We start from the raw sequence: 23,142 nt of genomic DNA, 5'->3' as shown, positions 1-23,142 counted from the left end.
TGGCACCTCCTAAATCCTCATGTTGTGACCGTCAGCGACTCAGCGGAGCTAGATGGAACCAGGCACACAAACAATCCAATCTAGGGATGTACACTCAGACCCAATGCCGCAAATGTAAAAAATGGATAAAAAAGGACCCCAATAGTGAAATACCATATGAAACTGAGCCTTTATTGCTTAAAAAGAGCGAGCAGTATTTTTTTAAATAAAGATGCAACTATGTTGGTGTCCCTTGTTAATTTTACATTGTATTTTTTTAAATGTAACTGCCTACTCTCAAACTGTCATTCGAAGTAAAACACATAGCCAAATATTATTCTACACAATTTTTATTGTGCATTAAAAAAATAAAAAAATAAAATTAGACATGCAATCTGCCAATAGAACTTAACCAAAAAGTGCATTCTATGTATCCAAGAATATAGAAAATATACCAAATCAAATCATTATTCAACCAAAAAAATTCAATAAAAGCCACATGCACGTGTCCTGCTTCTTAATATAGGGGGTCAACAATGCCAAGAGTTGGTGAAAGCAGGGGTCCGTCATCCAGAGATAATGCTGAAAAACATCCAAATTATTCTCCTGGAGCTACCGCAGAAAAGGCATATGACATAATTGATCACGATTAGTAAAGCAACCAATTTTTGGTCCAAGAATTCCTCCTCCTGTTCCTGGACTGGACTTGGGTCAAAGCAAATACTCCAAGGCCAATAATAAATAACACATTATCTCTTCAGATTCCACAACATGTCTGGTTGATGAACGGCCATTCAGAAACGAACTGAAAAGAGAAAAATGAAAATCGTGAAATTAAAAGTACAAATAAACACTCACCAAACTTCTACTTGCATGAAATTAGCAGAAGGAGTCAAAGGGTGGTGCCTGACAATTGAACTTCCTCTTTCTCGGCTTGTATTACGTCTAGTACGTCACTACATTAATGTTTGTTGGCCAACAATTGTGTACCATTTGTATGCAAGACAAAATCCAGGCATGCGCCCTTCGGACAAAAGTCTGATGCTTTGTCTGTGGAAAATCTGATCGTATGTACGAGGCTTTAGACAACAGAACTGCATTCATATTTTTTCAGTATCTGCTTAAATCCTTCCAGCAGTACATTCTATACGAGACAGTTGGGAAAAGTGCTGATTTGTTCAATGAGAAGGGAATATAGTACTAGGCAGAAATAAAAGGAAGTACTTGCCAAAACTGGAAGGTTAAAGCAAGTGCCACGAAAATCAATTTGAAAAATGCATCATCACTTTGAGAGCAATTTCTATGGCACAGTTATCTTTCTGAGTACTTTTTGTTGATCAACTTCTGACACCTGTTATTGATTATTTTGGAAGTTACTTTTAATTTTCATAAATCACATTTAACTTTGTTTTCCCTGTTTAATAGCTTGTTCATTCACCTTGTTTAAACTTCTATACTTATAATACATGGTGGCGGAGAATTACTAAAACTGGACCATGCAAAATCTGGTACAGCATGTTTTTGAATGTGATTTTGCAGTGAAATTTCTGATTTCATCAATGGCAATATTTGTTTTCCAAAGCATAAACTTTTATTTTAGCATATTGAGCTGCTTAGGCAAAATTATTATTATTATTATTTAGGGGTGTTTTTGAAGGGTATACTTATGGTAATTTCGTTTTTTTTTTTTTTTGTGCAGTTGATTGTTATTGATTTTGTTTTCACTTTTTTCACAAATCGTTTTTTACTTTTCTTTTTGTCAGCAAGAGTAAAAATCCTAAGATTAAAGTCTCGTATACACGATCAGATTTTTGGATGACCGTTCATCATTTTTTTTGTTGCATGCTAGTCTCTTGCCAGAAGTGAAGAGTTTAATAACCAAATGAAAATTCTCGTACAACAGAATACAACTTCAGAAGTGATGTAATGTGTTGACTGGTTTTGTATGTATTCTTTCATTTCTGAGCATGCAAAGTCTTGATTTTTTTCGTACAAAAACTTTACTGATAAACAAAAATCAGACGTTGAGTTCATGTACAACAAAGATTTTTTAGTCTGCACATCCAGCTTTTGTCGGATGAATAAGCGTAATCGGCTTTCGAAAACACCATACTAACAACCTGAAAATTGTCAGATCACTGGTTGAACAAAATCGTGTGCCTTAAGAGTGGGCTGTCATTTAAAAGAAGAACAGGTCCAGGATTGTTGAATGAAGCTTCTGTAATCCTCAGCACCCAATTAAAGCCTAGTACACTATTGAAAACAACCAAAACCCATCTCCGTTTTGCCTTCCTCATTTACTGCAATTTAGCCAAATGGAAATATTTTTCAAATTTCCTCCAACATTTCTGAGAACCGAAAAACTCTCATCCATACCTTTCACTGATTACAGAGCAAGTGGGTTTACTTCATTTGACCTTTGGTACAGGTTTAGTAAATTGCTTGCAAAAAGGGAACTGACTTGTCTGTAAATATTATTGAAGAGTTAGTAAACATTGAGGGTGATTTGCTATATTAGAGAATTTTAACCCTGCAAAATGAAAGATGAATGAAAAAAAAAAAAAAAGGTGATTACTTTTTAGATATTTAAAGTGGTAGCATATCATTTTAAAACTGCTGACAGGCTGGGTTTTTATAACAGAAGAAACCCTGGAAATCTTTTCTATCATAATTGCCCACACCCCCTTCCCTGCCTGTCAGCGGTAATGTAATCTGAGCACATGCATGCAGAGCTCAGATAACATTTACAGCCTGCCCTGTGTGTTGTGGCGATGTGACTGCAACTGTACTGTGATTATACTGTCCATTAAACAGTCAAAAGGAGTGACTAACACTCCCCTTTTTTTATCACAGTCAGTGCATTATAGTTTGCAGAACAACTCAATGTGTTCCAGATTGCGATTCAGTGCAGTGTGCTACAGATTGCAGATCAATTGCTGCCACTGTGCCATCAAACGCAGCCACTGTGCCCATCAAGCACAGCCACTGTGCTCATCAAACGTGGCCACTGTGCCCATCAAACACTGCCACCGTGCCATCAATTGCTGCCACTGTGCCATCAAACACAGCCACTGTGCCCATCAAATGCTGCCCCTGTGTCATCAAACACAGCCACTATGCCCATCAAACGCAGCCACTGTGCCCATTAAGTGCAGCCACTGTGACATCAAACGCAGCTACTTTACCCATCCATTGCTGCCAGTGTGCCCATCAATTGCTGCTACTGTGCCCCATCAAATGCTGCCAGTGTGCATCACCCGGCACTTATCTGTCTTGCAACAGGTCAGCGGCAGTGTTCTGCATGCTCCTTGATGTCTTCTTCCATCCCCTTTATCAGGCGTCCAATCACAGTGCCTGGAATCAGGTGACAGGTAACAGACCCGAACACCTGATTGACTGAGAAAACAGCATTGTGCCCGCTGTTCACCTTTTGGGTGCCTATTAGAGCCTACAGCTCTAATCAGGTGCTTCCAAAAAACACCCCCACCTCTGTAATTCAGGTGCCTGATGCCCGAAAAGGGGCAGATACCCGAAAAGGCAATGCATGAATCTATCTATGGTGATAGAGCAGTGCCAGGAGAAAGGGGGTGGCGCTTCTGTGCATGCACTGCTATTGGATGCACTGCTACTGCATGGCAGTTCATGGCAGTTCATCCAAATATTCAGATCATAGCATAATGTGTCCCAGTTTGCAGATTACAGTGCAGTCCACAGTGTGCAGAACACAATGTAGTGTTTCCCAAGTTTGCAGATTACGGGGCAGTTTGTCCCAGTTTGCTGTCTCAGCAAATTAGTATGAATGATGAGAGCAGCAGAGGGACCTCACATTTAGATACAGACTGACTGGGGGGTTATTTACGAAAGGCAAATCCACTTTGCACTACAAGTGCACTTGGAAGTGCATTCGCTGTAAATCTGAAATGAGTAGATGGGTAGATCTGAAATGAGGGGAATCTCTGCTGATTTTATCACCCAATCATGTTCAAGCTAAAATGCTGTTTTTTTATTTTCCCAGCATGTTCCCCTTGTATCTACAGTGACTGCACTTTCATGTGCACTTGTATGACACAGTGGATTTGCCTTTCGTAAAAAAAAAAATCAGAGTATGAACCTGGAGAAAAATGCAGTAAGGGGCACCACTGATTCAGAGGATGAAAAGATCCTAACAAAAGAGCCAAGCCTCTTAGTAAATACCTTTTTTTTTATGTGGGCATTTTGTGACATACTTTATTCTACTATCCTGGCACTCCAGAGCCTCTGACAATTTGATAGGTATTTATGAAATCAGATGCATACTCTGTGTTCAACAGCCTGGTACTCCTTTAATGTATGTGACTAGGAAGCAAAAAAGTCTCAAACAAATAAGATACTTGGAAGGAGTATCAAAATATGTTTGTGGGTGCAATTCTGAGCATGCCTATTTTGGGGTATGAGAAATATCTTAATAAAATGGCATTTGTGGGAAAAATGCATTTACCATTTTCCAGAAACTTGTGGCAAAAATGAAATCTTCAAAAGACTTACTATGCCACTTAGAAAATGCCTTGGGTGGTCTGCTTTCCAAAATGTGGTCATGTGTGCACTTCAGGACCTCCAAAAATACATAGTCAGGAAAATACATCTGTAATGCCCTATGAAAGCATGGAGGTGCTTATGTTGTGGGCCCCCATGTGGCTAGTCAAAGACAATCCCTCAGGAGGAGTAGCAAAATGTGATTTTAGGTGTCATTTCAAGTATGCCTATGTTGTAGGTGAGAAATATCTTTAAAATTTTAAATTTTGTGAAACATTTTTTAATTTATTTTACTTTCTTCATTTTCCATAAAACAAAAAATAAAGTTAAAAAAACAAAGCCTATACTACCTTATAAATCTTTGGATCTACAATTGTGTTGATGTATTGTATTGATTGCTATGTTGACATTTTGTCCTACCATTGAAGGATATGTTAGCTCAGCAAAACTTATGCTGTCTAACTACAAAAGATAGATGCGGGAGCAAGGTGCAGATTGAAGTCTCTATAACTGATTTGGCTGAAACAGTATCATAAGTTAATAGAATAATAACATTTGGCAGCTCTATTGCATTTTAATCTGTTGTACAGATACATAATTAGTTATACAAGTAGCATATTTTTCATATAATTTCTGATGTTGGATCTTTTTTCAGAGACTTTACCAGTTCCTTCCCCATAAACCCTCATAGAAATATCTCTTAAGCCTCGTACACACGATCGGATTGTTGGCCAACAAAACGTTAGACGTTTGTTCGAAGGGCGTGTGCCAGGAACTTGCATACAAAAGGCACACAATTGTCGGCCAACAAACACAAACGTAGTGACGTACTATGAGGAATGTCAGCTCTTGAGTGCCATCCTTTGGGCACCTTCTGCTAATGTTGTGTTTGGGGAGCATTGATTCTGAGCATGCGTGTTTTTACTTTAGACTTTTGTGTGCTGGACTTGTGTACACACGATAAGAAAATCTGACGAGAGACTGTTGTCCGCTGAAAATGTACCAGTCTGCCATCCAACATCTGTTGGCGGAAAGTTGGACAACAATTCTCTGATGGAGTGTACTAAGGGTAAAATTTTAGGTAAACAGTCTGTCATCGCACAATTCCCTGCCAAAAATCTGATCATGTGTACGAGGCTTTAGAATGTGGGGTTATTGAAACACCAATAGCATATACAGCTTCATACTAAAAATCAAATATGTTTGGCATGTTTATGTCCTACTCAGTATTTGGCAGTGAAAATTTGTATTTGTTGGTTTTTGTATAGTGAACACATGAACGTAAACTTTGGCACATCCAAGAGTTTTATTCAGCTTTTCTTACATTCATTTCTAATTATTTTTTAAACATTTTAATTAACAAGGATACAATATAATAGGGAAGGTTAGAATCTCTGTCAGGTTTTACTGCTTTCTGGTACTTTGTTAGAGAGATTAAAGTGTATGTAAACCCACTCTCATCAATTATAAAGTAATTGCATAGTGCTGAACTATAAGGATATACATGCCTCCTGCATGTATCCTTACCTTGCAAATATCTCCCCCTTCTCTATTTGGAGCCCTGAAAAACTCCAGATTCAGTGGGTGGGTCTGTTATGTGACACTCGGTGGGTGGATTCGTGCCATCAGCAGACTCCCGCCCACCTCTACATTTCCCTTGGCCAGAGTGTGCACATGAGAGACAGAGTGCATTCTGGGCAAAAGCAGAATACGCTCACGGCCCCCTGTCAGTCCTGCACACATACACATGAATGTCCAGTGACAGTCGGGGATGATCAGTGCGGCAGGGACAGCTGTGAGCACCGATCTCCCTACATGGCTTTTCAGCTAAAACAGCTGGAGGGGGGAGAGAAGGAGAAGCAGCTGACGAAAAACCATGCAGGGAGATCGGTGCTCACAGCTGTCCCCCGTCGGACCAATCATCCCCGAATGTCCCCCATGTCTTCTTCCTCCTCCAGTGCCCGTGTTCTCCTCTATAAACCCCCTTTATCTTCATGGAGAGTGGAGAAAGGTCCCTTCCTTTTGTGAATGGGACATAGAGAGCGTTTGTTACCAATAACTCTCTATGCCATGTGATAACTGAGCAGAGTAAGCTGTATGTTACTTTGCTTCAGTTTATGAATAGAGAGGAACCACTGTCTCTTCTCCATTCATCTTCAGTGGTGAGAAAAGGACTGGGGAATATCTGTCCTCTGTCCCTTTCTCTTTCTTAGTGGGGAGATGTCAGGGGTCTGTTTAGACCCCTGACATCTCACCAAAGCCACCCAACAGAGCTGATAAAAATATATATATTACAAAATAAAATTGTAAAAAAATAATAATATATATTTTTTGTAAAAATAAAATATAAAACTACTAACACCACAATGGACCAGAGCCCCAAGCCCCTGTCCCTCATGCCCACCCCCAAAAAGGATTGGTAAAAAAAATAAGAACAAATTAAAATGTAAAAAAAATACATAAAAAAAACTGCTGACACCGTCCACTGCCCCACTGACACCGTCCACTGCCCCACTGACACTGCCCTCTGCCCTACTGACACCATCCACTGCTCCACTGACACCATCCACTGCCCCACTGACACCAGCCACTGCCCCACTGGCACTGTCCTCTGCTCTACTGACACCATCCACTGCCCTACTTACACTGTTCACTACTCCACTGATACCGTCCACTGCCCCGCTGACACTGTGCAGTGCCCCACTGACATCAACCACTGCCCCACTGACACTGCCCTCTGCTCTACTGGCACCATCCACTGTCCAACTTATACTGTCCACTACTCCACTGACGCCGTCCACTACCCCACTGACACCGACCACTGCTATACTGACACTGTACACTGCCCCACTGACACCAACCACTGCTCTACTGACACTATCCACTGCCCCACTGCCACCATCTACTGCCCCACTTACACCGCCCACTGCCCCACTTACAATGTCCACTGCCCCACTGGCACCAACCACTGCCCTACTGACACCGTCTACTGCTCCACTGACATTGTCCACTGCCCACTGATACCGACTACTGATTCACTAACACTGTTCGCTGCCCCACTGACACCGTCCACTGCTCCACTGACACCATCCACTGTCCTACTGACACCGTCCACTGCTCCACTGACACCGTCCACTGCACCACTGACACCGACCACTGCTCTACTGACACTGTCCACTGCCCGACTGACACCGTCCTCTACACCACTGACACCGGCACACTCTTTGATCAACTCCTGTATAATGTCCGCACACTCACTGACCAAATTCTGTATAATGTCCACACACTGTCTGACCAACTCCTCTATAATGTCCACACACTCTCTGATCAACTCCTGTCTAATGCCTGCAAACTCTTTGATTATCTCCTGTATCATGTCCGTATACTGTCTGACCAACTCCTGTATCATGTCCACACACTCTCTGACTTACTCCTGTGTCATGTGGATGGATATGGGATATGATAGGATGGACATGTTTGGGTCATGATTTGACAGCTATGATTTGGTTAAGGGGTGGGAATGGGAAAATACATCATGGTGCAGGCTGGAGAGGGTGACTTATGTATTCAGTGTGATGTTTGTACAAGTAAATATAGGTTTGGTGTGAGCAGTCAGGTGACACAAGTAGGGATTTGGTGGGAGAAGTCAGGTGACATGAGTAAGGATGTGAATTGTGATAAGATAAGAGGATTGCTCTGAGTTGGATTAACTCTTCGTGGCATCACTGGGCATAGATTACACGCAATCCTATACTGTAAAAGTTACAAGCCTTAATTAAAAAAATAATAATAATTTGTTTTGGATTTCATCCCACTTTCTTTTCTTATCAGGAAGGGAGGGCACCTCTTCAATATATCCCCAGACAGCAGTAAAATCTGACAGTTCTAATTCTTCCCCACTGTTACCTGTTTATTATGTTTAAGATTTAATATCTCAAATATATGATTAGGGTTAAATGAGAGTTCTTTGAGAAAGAGTGAAAGCTTTAACACAATAACATTTATTGGTGAGTAGTTGAAAATGTATCTAATACACAACCATCTACCTATAGTCTACACTAAGGAAAAAAATATTAGGTTAAAATAAATGAATACAGAGAATATTCATCAAAATGCAAACATCAAACAAACATATGACAAGCAGGTATACCTTTAAGTGCTGGGAGCTAACCTGATCTTTACCAGTAGTGATGTTTTTAGGCCCACGTCAGAATCACAACTCCTCTCCTCTATGTGAAATCCCACTAATATAGGCCCATCACCCATTGACTTGAACAGAGCCACCCAATTGGTAATTCTGTTACCCCTCTCCTCCCTCCGGGTGTATATCCTCCAAGTTTGGACAATTTCATTCTCCTCTTAATTTAGCATAACCCAGCCCCTCAATAGCACCTCCTCTCTTGGGAAGATAATTATTTTGAAGAGAAATTAATTAAAGAGAAGGTCATCACCTTCTTATAGCCAGGGCAAATATTCTCAGCATATCAAGTGAATACAGGATTGGTTAACACAGGGGACTGCAAAGCCTTTATCTTAGCTAATGAATTTGGCCCCATCAAGTCTCCACTGCAGTATTCAACTCAGATGATATCTCTTCCTTGCATTTTAATTTACCACAGGTAAATAGCAGAGCATCTCCCATAACACACACATGCCAAACATTCCTGCAAGTCAAAAGGAACTGTTAAATGAATTAGATACTCAAGAACAAAGCCAGTAATATATTTACATCTAGATAGGTTAACCCCTTACCCACACCAATATCTTCTAAACACTAATCTTATTTCTTATTCTAAACTATATATATATATATATATATATATATATATATATATATATATATATATATATATATATATATACAGGCATACCCCACTTTTAAGCACACAATGGTGTTTATTTACTAAAGCTGGAAAGTTCAAAATCAGGCTCACTTCTGCATAGAAACCAATGAGCTTCTAACCCCAGCTTGTTCAATTAAGCTTTGGCAATAAAACTTGGAAGCTCGTTGGTGTCTATGCAGAAGTGAGCCTGATTTGGCACTTTCCAGCTTTAGTAAATAAACCCCACTGTGTACTTAAAAGTGGGGTATGCCTGTGTATATATATATATATATATATATATATATATATATATATATATATATATATATATACAAATATTCCCAGCTGCTAATGGAAATTACTCATAAACTCCTCATAAGGCAACACCACTCTATCCAAAACTTGTCTGTCTGCCTGTATGTTTGTGTGTGAAAGAATATAAGCTCTGGTGGGGCAGGATCTAATGTGACTGTACAATATATAAAGTGTTCCATACATTGTGGGCAGTATATACATACTGTACCTGTCTGTAATAACAAATACAACTAAAAAAGAAGAGTTTGCATTTTACTGTAGATATACTTTAACTGGATCCATTTTTCAAAATGTTTTTTTTTTGTTTTGTTTTTTTTAGGTTAAATAAATGTGTTTCCTCCTTTTACTTTATTTGCTTAATTGGAAAATTGAAAGACTTTTGCCCCATACACACAATCGGAATTTTGGTCTGATGGTTTTCCCGACGGAATTCCAACAGGATTTCGCTCAAGCTGTCTTGCATTCACACGGTCACACCAAATTCCGACCGTATGACGGGACTAGATAAAGGATGTTCAATAGCCAGTAGCCAATAGCTTCCGTCTCATAGTTGAATCTGGGCATGCGTGAGTTTTTGCACATTGTAATTGCATACACAGAATCGGAATTTCCGATAGAAACTTTTTCCGTCTGAAAAATTGAGAACCTGCTCTTAATCTTTTGCTGGCGAAAATTTGGCCAGCAAAAGCTCTCATTGATCTTTTGCTGGCCAAAATTCTGATCGTGTGCGCCATTTCAGATGATTTTTATCATCACAGGCATATGGAGAAAGAAAATGCCATAGCACTAATTCTCAAACAAAGAGGGTATTACTAAGTATTAACTTCTTTGTGCCCAAGGTTTTCTAGCCTGGCAAATAAAAAAAATAGAATAACAAATAAAATAAATAGTAATTGTGCTTTTAAATTTTCAGAAACACATTATATTTAAGTTTGCCCCTGAAGATGTTTTCTTAGATTCAACTGGAACTTAAAATCAATGAAGCAAGTAATTTGAACAGGGTACCCAACATTTAAATTCTGCATATACCAATTTAATCAAACTTAGGCTTTGTAAAATCTGAATTCACAGCTTGATAGATACACTATATTACCAGAAGTATTGGGACGCCTGCCTTTACACGTGCATGAACTGTAATGGCATCTCAGTCTTAGTCTGTAGGGTTCAATATTGAGTTGGCACACCCTTTGCAGCTATAACAGCTTCAACTCTTCTGGGAAGGTTGTCCACAAGGTTTAGGAGTTTGTCTATGAGAATGTTTGACAATTCTTCCAGAAGCGCCTTTCTGAGGTCAAGCACTGATGTGGACGAGAAGGCCTGGTCTGCAGTCTCTGCTCTAAATCATTCCAAAGGTGTTCTGTTTAGGTTTAGGTCAGGACTCTGTGCAGGCAAGTCAAGTTCCTCCACCCCAAACTAGCCCTTCCATTTCTTCATGGACCTTGTTTTGTGCACTGGTCCAAATCATTTGGTGGAGGGGAGTTTATGGTGTGGGGTTGTTTTTCAGGGGTTGAGCTTGACCCCTTAGTTCCAGTGAAGGAAACTCTGAGGCCGCGTACACACGCGCGGACTGTTCGCCCAACCTTGTCCGCTGAACAGTGTTTGGGCGGACAGTCCGCTCGTGTGTGGGGCTTCAGCGGACAGTTTCAGCGGACAGTTGGACGAACAAGGTCTTACGGAAATTCCGAAAAACTGTCCGCTGAAACAAGGTTTCAGCGGACTGTTCGCTCGTGTGTAGGCTTGTTCGGCCAACTAAGTCTCGCGCATGCTCAGAAAGGATTTCCACGTCGGAAGGTTGCATTGCAGTGTATAGGACGTCGTATTTTTCGTCCCGTCGTACGTGCCGTTCACGTCATCGCGCACGGTTTCAGCAAACTGTTCGTCCGTCGTGTGTGGCCATGTCCGTCCATGCTAAGTTTGAGCGGACTGTTTGCCGAAACTGTTGGACGGACAAAGTTGGGCGAACAGTCCGCGCGTGTGTACGCGGCCTTAGGGTTTCAGCATACCAAGAAATTTTGGACAATTTCATGCTCCCACCTTTGTGGAAACAGTTTGGGGATGGCCCCTGTCTGTTCCAACAAGACCAGTGCACAAACAAGATCCTTTAAAGACATGAATGAGTGAGTCCTGACCTCAAACTGATAGAACAGATTTGGGATGAATTAGACCGGAGACTGTGAGACAGGCCTTCTCATCCACATCAGTGCCTAGCCTCATGAATGTGCTTCTGGAAGACTGGTCAAATATTCTCATAGACACACTCCTAAACCTTGTGAAAAGCCTTCCCAGAAGTATTCAGTACTCAGTATTGAACCCTACGGACTAAGACTTGGATGCCATTAAAGCGGTAGTAAACCCGCATTTTTTTTTTTTTTTTTTTAAACCTGCAAAGCAAAAGGCATAATGAGCTAGTATGCACCGCATACTAGCTCATTATGAAATACTTACCTTAGAACGAGGCCCCGACATCTCGCCCGATCCACGCCGAGGAAGCCGACATGCTCCCTCGGCGTCTCTTCCGGGTATCGCGGCTCCGGCGCTGTGAGTGGCCGGAGCCGCGATATCGTCACTCCCGCGCATGCGCGCGGGAGATTTAAATCCGGCCGGACGAGCGCTGCCGGATTTTCGCGGAGAGAACCCCCTTGTGCGCATGCGCCGCTGCAGTCAGCGGCGCATACCGAGGGGAATATCTCCTAAACCGTACAGGTTTAGGAGATATTTTTTTTACCTACAGGTAAGCCTTATTATAGGCTTTCCTGTAGGTAAAAGTTAAAAAAGTGGGTTTACTTCCACTTTAAAGTTCATGTGCGTGTAAAAGCAGGCGTCCCAATACTTTTCATAATAGTGTATCTAAGACCTGAAGAATTCTGGTGGAAGGAATCTGTCTGATTTGTTTGCATCTCTATATCCTTAATCAGTTTAATACTGGCCACTTTTACCCTCTTCCTGCCCAGGCTAATTTTTAGCTTTCAGCGCTGTTGCACTTTCAATTGCTCTGTACCCAAACACAATTTTTATAATTTTTTTTTTAGACAGATTGAGCTTTCTTTTGGTGGTATTCAATTGCCGCTGGGTTTTTATTTTTTGCTAAAGCCCAAAAATGTTGGAAAAAAAGATTTTTTCTTAGCTTCTGGTAGAAAATTTAGTAAATAAGTATTTTTTCTCCTTCACTGAAGTTCGCTAATAAGGTGGCACAGATGGGCGCTGATGAGGTGGCAATGATGAGGAGACACTAATATGCAGGGCACTGATAGGCGGCACTGCTAGCCCGTGAGGAAATGATACTGATCGTCTCTCCTTACTCACACGCTGTCAGTGTGAGAAGAGGAAAGCCGATAACCGGCATTTCCTTGTTTACATATGATCAGCTGTGATTGGGCACAGCTGATCATATGGGTAAAGAGCCACGTCATCAGCTCTTCACCAAGATAGGAAATGCGCCATGTCCTGTGGGCACAGCACGCCACTGATCGTTGAGAGTAGGATGATGTCATATGGTGTCATCCCAGAGCAAAAGAACCACTCTGCAGCTGTCATTTCCCTATACGGCAGGCGGGAGGTGGTTAATGTTTTTTTAAAGCAGAATTCCAGGCAGGAAGTAAAATGCACAGTTTAAATGCAAAACTGTTTACTGCTATACCCTCAAAAATTATTTGTAATTCTGTACTGTCCATCTTGTGATTTACACACCTTTACTGTGCCGCCCAACCATGCTGGTTGAGAAGAGTTTCTTCACCCATGTATGCTGTATCCCATCAATGTGTTCACTATATAATGAATCAGCATCAATGCCTTGGCTCAGAGCTTAGCGTCCAATTTTAAAGGATTTTTCCTAGTTCATGTGAGTCATCTTTGTAAGCTATCGACCTTTGCTATCTTGGTTTGTCTGTCAGAAGTCAACTTGACAGAAGAATAAATTAGTGAAATACCAAAAAAAAAGATGCTTTTAAATTCAAGGAAAATTGGGGGTTTAGAATGATCTACTCTACTGCACTTCAGATGTTTGTCAAGAATATGATATTTCAATCTAAAAATGTGTAATCATTTTAGCAAAGAAATCAAGGTCTTAGAGAATAAAAAAAACAAGACTTCAAGTACCCGACATGATAAGGTTCCTGTGTCTTGTGTAGCAAAATGCATACATTAAAGGTATTTGCATAAAATGAAAGTATTTTAAGGCAATGGCAGTAATCTTTGCGAAAATATTAATTACCTGGTTTAATTTCTGCTTAAGATATAGCTAATTAGGGATATTAAAAAAATAAGCCGTTCTCATACCTCAAATGCCTGAACAAGTATAGCAGAGCAAAATGGGCAAATATGAGATTTGCTACCTAGCTGAACATTCTTTTTTAAATGTCAAATATGTGGAAATGTGAAAACGGTTAGGGTTAACATCTTTTGTGTTAGCCATAAATTAAACCAGAAGATTTAAATTGATAAATAGAGCTAAAGTTATACCATTTATGACTAATTTAAAAGACTAAAAATTCAAAAATTAGAAACACGTTGAGGTTGAATTATTACAGGAATAAAGCATGTTCACTTTGCAAGGGAATTGTCACATAGCTTAATATTTGTGATTACAATTCGCTGTGCAGATGATTGGATGCTGAAAGTTGGAAGAGCTTACCTCATTCGTTAAACTAAGTGAAAATACCCTTCCAGAGTGAAAATTCACTTTGCTAAGTACCCATTTCTGTGTACAATGTGCTTGAACTCAACCATGCCCTGCACACAGCATCCCATACTCTGAATATATCATAATGTGTAAAGGGCATCTAAAGGGAACTTTAAACTTTACCCCCATATGCTTAATAATAGTGATTATATATTCAAAAGGAGAGGGGGAAAAAAAAGGAAGGGGAAGTCTTTTGTACATAACAAAAACCTACATCCCATTCCTATCTCAGGTGCCCCAGAATATCTGGGTACAGTGTGCAACAGTGATCGACCGTGATTATGTGTGTATGAGATACACATATGTATATATATATATATGCATGTGTGTGTGTGTGTGTATGTGTGTATGTATGTGTGTAAGTGTGTAAACATGTAAAAATAAATTAAAAAAATATATATTTTTTTAAATATAACAATTTTCTCTATCACCCATCCAGGCAATAGATAATACCTTCCTAATAAAAAAAATAAAAATAAAAAAAGGGAAAAAAATATAATTTCATATTCTTCTGGAAATATCAGGTGCATTTATAAGAAGAATAAGGTTATGCGACAATATTAACAAACTGTTGCATAAAACATCACTCACCACACTCTAAAGACATGCTGGTAGGTTAATCAGATCCTGTCTAAATTGGTCCTAGTATATGTATGAATGTGTGTTAGGGATCTTAGGTTGTAAGTTCCTTGAGGGTAGGGACAGATGTGAATTTACAATCTATATGTAAAGTGCTGCGTAAATTGATGGCGCTGTATAAGTACCTGTAATAAATAAAATAAAAATAAACAGTACCACAGCAAAATTAAATTTCTAAAGGAAATATTTTCATATAAAACTGATCGTGGCTTTAATGAATTGTCGAGTCTCGGCAATATAGATAAAGGCCATTACCAGGCCCTTTGGGTCTGGTATGAATATTAACGGGAATCCCAAACCAAAATTTTTAAAAAATGGCATAGGGGCCCTCCAACTCCATACCAGATCCTTATCCACGCATGCAACCTGGCAGGCTGCAGGAAAAAAGGGGGGTGAGAGAGTGCCCCCCTCCTGAACCGTACCAGGCTACATGCCCTCAACATGGGGAGGGTGCTTTGGGGTCTGACCCCAAAGCACTTTGTGATGTAAAGTGGTGCCCCCTTCCTCTCTGACGCCACGGGGGCTTCCCCATGGCATCAGAGGGGGCGGGTCACCCGTTTACATCCCTGGGTGGACCTGCCCTCAGCTATATAACAGTTGTCACTCAGAAGAAGTCACTCGGCGGGAGCCTCCCATGGAAGCGGAACTGTTGCAGCTTTTTTTTCTTTTTCAGTCCATTGGGCGGCATGAATTTACATTGCGGGACATTTTTATACATTTTTTTTTTAATAAAGGACTTGTCCCAAGCTGTCTCTTGTCTTTTTTACAATTTTTGACACTTTTTTGTGAAATGGTAGGGGTCCAATGTACCCCGTTACCAATTCCAATAGGGGGGCTGGGATCTGGGGGTCCCCTTTTTAAAGGGGGCTTCCAGATTCCAATAAGCCACCTGCATACCCCCACAACCACCGGGAAAGAGTTGTGGGGTTGAGGCCCTTGTCCCCATCAACATGGGGACAAGGTGCTTTGGGGTCAGACCCCAAAGACCCCTCCCCATGTTGAGGGCATGTGGCCTGGTACAGTTCAGGAGATGGGTTCTCTCTCGCCCCCCTCTTTTCCTGCGGAATTTTGGGGAGGACCCATACGCCATTTTTTTTGGTACAGGGTTCCCCTTAATATTCATACCAGACCCAAGGGCCTGGTAATGGACTGGGGTGGGTGACCCCATGCCCTTTTTTTCAATTAAATCTATATTGCTGGGACCCGACATTCCATTACAGCCGCGATCAGTTTTAAATGACAATTTTTTTCCTTTAGAAATGTCATTTTGCTGTGGTACTGTTCTAAACACAGGAAACATTTGCCACTTTACAGGCATACTATAGACACCCCCAGGCATGATATTTAAAGTAATATTTCATTTTTATTGTTTCACTTTAAGCATTAAAAAAATCACTGCTCCTGAAAAAACTGGCATTTAAAAAAAAAAAAAAAAATTGCATTGATACATGTCCCTTGGGGCAGGACCCGGGTCCCCATGCACTGTTATGACAATAGCTTGCATATCAGCCTTTAACATGAGCACTTTTTTAACATTTTTCATGTTAGTGTCCTATAGACTTTAATGGTGTTCTGGTGGCTTTCGAATTTGCCCTGAACACCACATATTGTTCAGTGTTTGTCGAAAATCTGAATAACCTAAATTCACCCATCCCTGCTGGGTATTAATAATTTAGCTGCATTCAACAAATGTGGAGTGCTACTTGTTTATAGAATTTAATAGGAGCAGATATTCAATTGAGCAAAAAGTGCAAGGGTGATAATTCTATAGGTTTGATAGTCATCTTCTTGATCCATGAGATGATTGCCTCCCAGAATGGTCTAATTTTCGAACAAGACCACCATATGTGGAGGAATGTACCCTTGTTTACAAGCCCCCCAACAGCAATCATCTGCTATTGAATATATCTGTGCCAATCGGACCAGAGTCCGGTACCATCTAACCAAAAATGTATATTACATTTCTTGTATAGAGGAGCTTATAGAGGTAGAATGCCTTGATTCTGACAATTTTTTTAACATGTAAGGAGGTAAATGTATGATTTAACTCTCTCCCCCACTCTTTAATAAAATAGGGGGTTGATGTGTTCTGGCCACTGACAACTACTTTATACATTTGCGATAGCAGATGATTAGGCTCTGAAATCTTCATACATAAAATCTCAAATGTAGTAAAAGAGCTCAAGGGCCTTACACAGGGTTCCAGTTTAATTAAAAAATCTGTCATTTGATAATATCTCTACCTAGCCAAATGTGTGCTCCCCTGGGATCACACCAGTTTAAAAAAAGGAGATGAAGTTCCCCGTGGGGCACATTGTATTTCCATGTGATCCCCATAGGCCCAAGGCTCCAGCCTCCTTCCCCCAGACCCCAGGGTATCCTCCCAATAGAGCCAGTGTGGATACTTTTTTATTATTATCTTTTTCAATTTTTTCACATTTTGGATATATATATAACATGTGTATATAATCACGGTTGATCATATAGGGTGCAGGTTTTGGTAACTTGTAAAAATCCCCTTTTTTTTCCTCTCTTCCTCCTACCCCTTTAACCCTTTTACTAGATAGATGATTTATGTTTTTAGAGAGTAGTAGGAGAAGGAGAGAACAGGCTCCCATCCCTTCCTCTTTTTCTATTTTTTTGTTTTGTTTTGTGTTTTTGTTTTTTGTTCTATGTACAGTATTATTTAGTTCATTCCATTTGGAATTAAAATATACTGAGTGGTACATGTAAATTGAGACACTGTGCATAGGATTAAAAATGGATATGAGTGTATAATTAGCTTTTTCCTTTTTTCCTATTTGTTATGATAAATCTCAATAAAAATTGATAATAAAAAAAATGAAACCCCATTTAATTTCTTTGTGGGAAAATAAGATCTAAAATCAAAATACATTGAATATACAAATAAGCAGTAATGCTGAAATTTTTAATTTCTGTAATTAAAATGCTTAGAAAGTGTTTAATCTCACCTTGGTGACAATTAGCAAGAGTTCTTAATAAGAGTTACTTTTGGAAAATATTTATTTGGCAGTTCTCTGAATCAATATTTTACACAATGAAGAGCAAAACAAAAGACAAGCAATTTTTTGTCTGCTTCAAAAATCCAGTTAAAAAATATTGATTCAGAAAAGTAATATTTCCCTTGACTGAATGTTAGATAATATTGCCAAAACAAGTATTCTTTAGAGTTTTTATTTAAATATCATATCATGTTAACATGTCTTCCTTAGAATTTCCCAAAAATTTACAAAAAATTTAAATCTGTTTTTCAGCTATATTGCAAGTCTCAATTTCTCTCAGCAAAGTTGAAATCAGTGTGGGACAGTCCAAGTATTTTACATGTACAGGTAAGTAATATTTTTCCTTCTTTTTGTTTGTTTTGTTTTTATCATAATAGTACTTGTAGTTGTAGTATTAGTAGTAGTAGTTGTGATAGTATAATATTTTGTTCCTAAATGTATATACATTTTATCCATTCAAGCATGTTTTAGAAATAATTACATGATATATTTGTGCATTCCTATTGACAGTTTGATGCGACAAAAGAAATATAAAATGTAAAATGGTAATATACATTACCTATTCTTAAAGCAGACCTCCAATTATATTCTCTTTTTGTGTCCGGTGCATACATGCTAAATAATTTTTGTTGTATGAGAATAACACATGTATTTATTGCCTATCATGGAGATTACAGTACTCCGCCTAAATAGCAATGGATAAATTTGCCCATGTTCCATTCACCAAAGGTGTGATGATACGTCTTCAAAATTTGGTGGACTCAAACTTAGGCGTTAAGCCTATTAAACTTTGTGGGGCAATTTGTGATGTTAAACTCTGTCAATTTTTAGGTATATAGGCAAACTTCTTCCAAAAAGACATGGGAAGCTGGGCATTGCCTTGAGCAACAATGACCAATTCAAAACAAACCAAAAAAAAAAACATACAGAGGGTAGAGGGTCTTTTCATGCTACTTTGCGGGTAATATTAAACATATGCAAATCCCTTAAATATTATGCTTAGAGGGTGCCTTAAAGCTGTACATGGTGTCACTGATTTTTTCACAGCGAGTCTCTGTGAGCAACATCCCAATCTGGTAAATTTTTATTTGGAAAAAAGGGCACAAGATTTGTATTCATAGACTATGGGTTATATGCAGACTGCTATCAGGTGACTGAACACTATCAAAAAACTGGCCAGGGCCACCCCTCATACACACTCGTGCAATCCCACCCAATCTGTAAGATTGGATGTTTTTGCTAATATTGTTTGCCGATGGACCTATTCTCCTCTGGAGATACATTTTTCCTTTTTAAAGCATTCCATTTTTTTCTCTGAAGCTTCAAGATCTGACTGCCTACTTTCCCAGACTAGCAGTTTCTGGATGAGTTGCCCTCAGTGTGTACTTAGGGGAATGTATCCAGTCCCCACTGTGTGGGGCTGGCCTGTAATGGTTGCTTCGGGCACTGGATCCTGCATTAGATGCTCTCAGGAGGATGGGGTAACTGCATCACCACTCTAGATGACACATTCCCACCTGCCTATTCTGCTGAAAATGCACACAGCTGCTCTTCTTTTGACATCTTTTACAGATCACACATCCACAGGAACACAGTCAGTGCCTGGGTTAAAGCAGCTTCTATAGCAGGACATACAAACCCTATCCATTCTGACCTCAATTCCAGAGTACCAGACTGGGGATCCCCTCACTAAGGATGAGCCAAACACCCCCGGGTTTTGTTTGCACATGTAAACAGGCAAAAAACTTTAACACAAACCATTAAAGTCTATGGGACACGAACATGTAAAATCAAAAGTGCTCATTTTAAAGGCTTATATGCAAGTTATTGCCATAGAAAGCGTTTGGGGACCTGGGAACCTGTATCAATGCAAAAACAAACTGTTAAAACCAGCTGTTTTTTCAGGAGCAGTGAGTAGTTCCCCTTAATATTCATACCAAAAGGGTCAGGTAATGGATTAGGGGGAACCCATGTTATTTTTTTCAATGAGTTTTATCTATATTACAGAGACCCAACTATTCATTACAGACGCAATCAGTTTTAAATGACAATTTTTTTGAAATTGTCAGTTTGCTGTGGTACTATTCTGAACACAGGGATAATGCGCCATTTTACAGACATACTATAGACACGCCCCAGGCATGCTATTTAAAGGAATATTTCATTTTTATTGTTTCACTTTAAGCATTAAAAAAATCACTACTGGCCCTTTAAAAAAAAATGCATTGATACATGTCCCCTGGGGCAGGACCCAGGTCCCCAAACAAACAACCAAAGTTAACCAAACTTATGCTCATACTGAACCGTTTGCCCATTCCTACCCCTCACTCATCAATGACAGATCACAGGTGCAGGGGACAAAAGGACATAAAAGCATGCATTCTATAGATGGCCCACGGGAAACTCAAACCACTGATCAGGATGGTAGCTATTCCTTTGCCCTGAAACAATGCCTTATTATGACACCAGTCTCCTTATGTAACTCTAGTTCCTTCTCAGGCATGCACCATGCAGCCTGTCTGATAAAAGGTCTCTCTGCCACTATTTCTATATTCTTTGGAAAAATCTTGACACTTCTTGAATCTCTGATTTAGAGGCAGAACCTCTTTTACTTGAGGATATTATAGAGGAAAGTATTCAGTCCCTTAATTCTGTAATGGATGCATCCTTTGAAAGAGACATTTAAGTAATAATGAGCTGTTCCAGTTGTGCTTCTGGCCATTTCAGTTCCCAATAAACGTCCTCATCTAAGGATTCTGTCTGGAAGCTCTTTTAAAGGCTCTGCAAGCAGCTACTACTGCCATGTCTATTTGCTTGACTATTGCTAACTGAACAAAACACATGAATGTCAGGCTTGTCTTTGAGGATCCCGCTCTCTTTGCCCTTGTACACACGGTCGGAGAATCTGTCGGAATGAGTCTTATCGGACCGTGTCGTCAGATAATCCGACTGTGTGTGGTATGCATCAGACTGATTCTGTCCGAATCTCTGTCCGACCCAATTTTCCAACATGTTGGAAATATTTCCCGACCAACTGGGCCGGACGAACCTAATCCAATCATGTGTAGAGCATTTTCATCGGACCAAGTGCCACGCATGCTCAGATCAAATTCCTACATCAAAGCTATTGGCTACTAGCCTGAATGTAGTCCCATCGTAACGAAATTACATCATCACGTTCTGAAAGATCGGATTTTTTGCCAACTTGGCCCGACCGTGTGTATGAAACAGTTTCGGACACAATCCGTCGGACTAAATCCGACGGGCAAAATCCGACGGATTTGGTTGGCAAAATCTCCGACCGTGTGTATGTGGGCTTAGAGCTATTACAAATGATGAAAAAAAAACTTTGCACCACAGAAAACGTAAATATGGTGATTATGCAAACTATTTTCCACCAGCCGTAGTGTTAGGTAAGCTCAATGACTGGTTAAACATGTAAAAAGAAATACATTGTGCTTAGTACTAAAGCATAAGATAATACATAAACAACAGTCCTTATTGCAATAAAAAAATAAAAATAAACAGTCCCAAAGTATTGTTTTCCATACAGTGTTTGTGCTTTAAATTTTAAAAGTATTGCTCCACTGAACTTGTGTTCAACAACAGGTGCACCATGTGGATATGCACTCACCCTAAAGTTTGATCAAATATTTCTAGTATGGTCACTTGCATTGGGTAAATATCCCCCAGTTGGTGTCTCTGTTGGAAGGTCTCACAATAGTTGCTCCTCTGGTGTTAATGGGGAAGACAAATGATAAATTATATGATTTATTGGACGTAAAAAATATATAAATTGTATACACTCACATGGTCTGGTGACTATACCCTGGCATCCAGTGTAAATATTATAGGTTTTAGGTGACTCAAAGTGCAGAAAATAAATATTTGTATATTCACAAAAATCCACAAAAAAAAAAACCACAAAAAAATCCTACTGTGTTTATTTTCTGCACATTTAGTCACTTTTTGCACTAAATGCACCCGTGATAAACACCCCTAAAGTATTTAGTGGTTGTAGGTCACCTCCTTTTCACATTTCTTCTAGATTTAGGGTGCATTTATTGATATAGGCTGCAGCTCCTCATTTTTCATTTTCACCATAAACATGGGGGTCTAATTTTTTTCACCATTAGGTGACTTGGCCAGCATTTTAATATGTTCCACAATTTGTGGCTTGGGTTGGCGTGGTCCCCAGACGTGACATAGGCAGAAGTGTTGTCGTGATGACGCAATCAAGCCTCAGCGCTTTTCAGCCAATCAAAGGGCTGTCAGCAGAAAGCTCTAATTCCACCATCTTAGATGTGGGAGTTGTATACCATCACAGGCTTGTCATCCAATTAAAACTAATATATTCTAATCTTTTCAATAAACACTTGCTGTATACATAGGATGCTTACAATTACAAAGCTCTACAATTATAATTCACCATCTAATTAAAACGCTTTGCAAAAAAATAATTAAAAAGTGTTTGTATACATTAGTTACTTTGGCAAGTTCATCTCATGGTGGCCACCTAGTGTTCATATACTAAATTGCATCTTCTGATAATTCTAATACTACTACATGCACTTGACCCTTTGGATAAAAAACCTTAATGCATCTATCTTTTGCTAGCACCCTTTATGCAAAACTATGTTTACAAAAATAAAAATGAATAATAACTGTGTATTTTACCAAGATAAAGGGAAAAAAAAAACATTAAAAAAAATTATAAAGTGGACCATGAAATTAAGCAATTGAGGTCTAGTTCAATGTTAAACCCTAATGGTGCTACAGTTTGGAGCTCAAATATTCATTTAGCTTCATTCTGGGATAAGGTTTAATCATATTTGAACCCCTCCAATGTCCTTTAACCCCTTTAACCACCACATGACATTACTCCTCAAATCATCACGGAGTATGGACAATTTTGCATTTCATTTGGATGAATGAAACCAAATAGAGGCGACCTCCAATCAGATTTTTTGTGAACTGAAATGTATTATAGAGTGTCTTTGCTTTTCTCTGACAAAGAATATGTCATTCATCAGTTGGCATACAAAAAGCTTATCTACATATCCATATCTATCCCACAAACCAACACTTACGGTATTTTGTTGTAGCACTACCATTCATGCTCCCCTCTGCACACAATGTGTTCACAAATGTGTTGCCCTGCTTCTGGCTCTTC

General features: G+C 39.5%; 1 protein-coding gene across 5 annotated transcripts in view; it reads left to right on the top strand.

The window, feature by feature from the left end:
• Positions 1 to 23,142, top strand: part of NCAM2 (neural cell adhesion molecule 2) — a 506,619-nt gene that overhangs the window by 260,398 nt on the left and 223,079 nt on the right. For all 5 annotated transcript variants that reach the window (XM_077480043.1, XM_077480044.1, XM_077480048.1 and 2 more), the window contains exon 2: positions 18,222 to 18,296. In XM_077480043.1, the coding sequence (XP_077336169.1) occupies positions 18,222 to 18,296 (75 nt within the window). The remainder of the gene's footprint in view (positions 1 to 18,221; positions 18,297 to 23,142) is intronic.

This window comes from Lithobates pipiens, unplaced genomic scaffold (genome assembly GCF_037356315.1).
Source record: "Lithobates pipiens isolate NorthernLeopardFrog02 unplaced genomic scaffold, aLitPip1_a1.2 Scaffold_16, whole genome shotgun sequence".
NCBI lineage: Eukaryota > Metazoa > Chordata > Amphibia > Anura > Ranidae > Lithobates > Lithobates pipiens.
The sequence above is the reverse complement of the archived record's forward strand: the minus strand, read 5'-3'. Positions and strand labels throughout refer to the sequence as shown.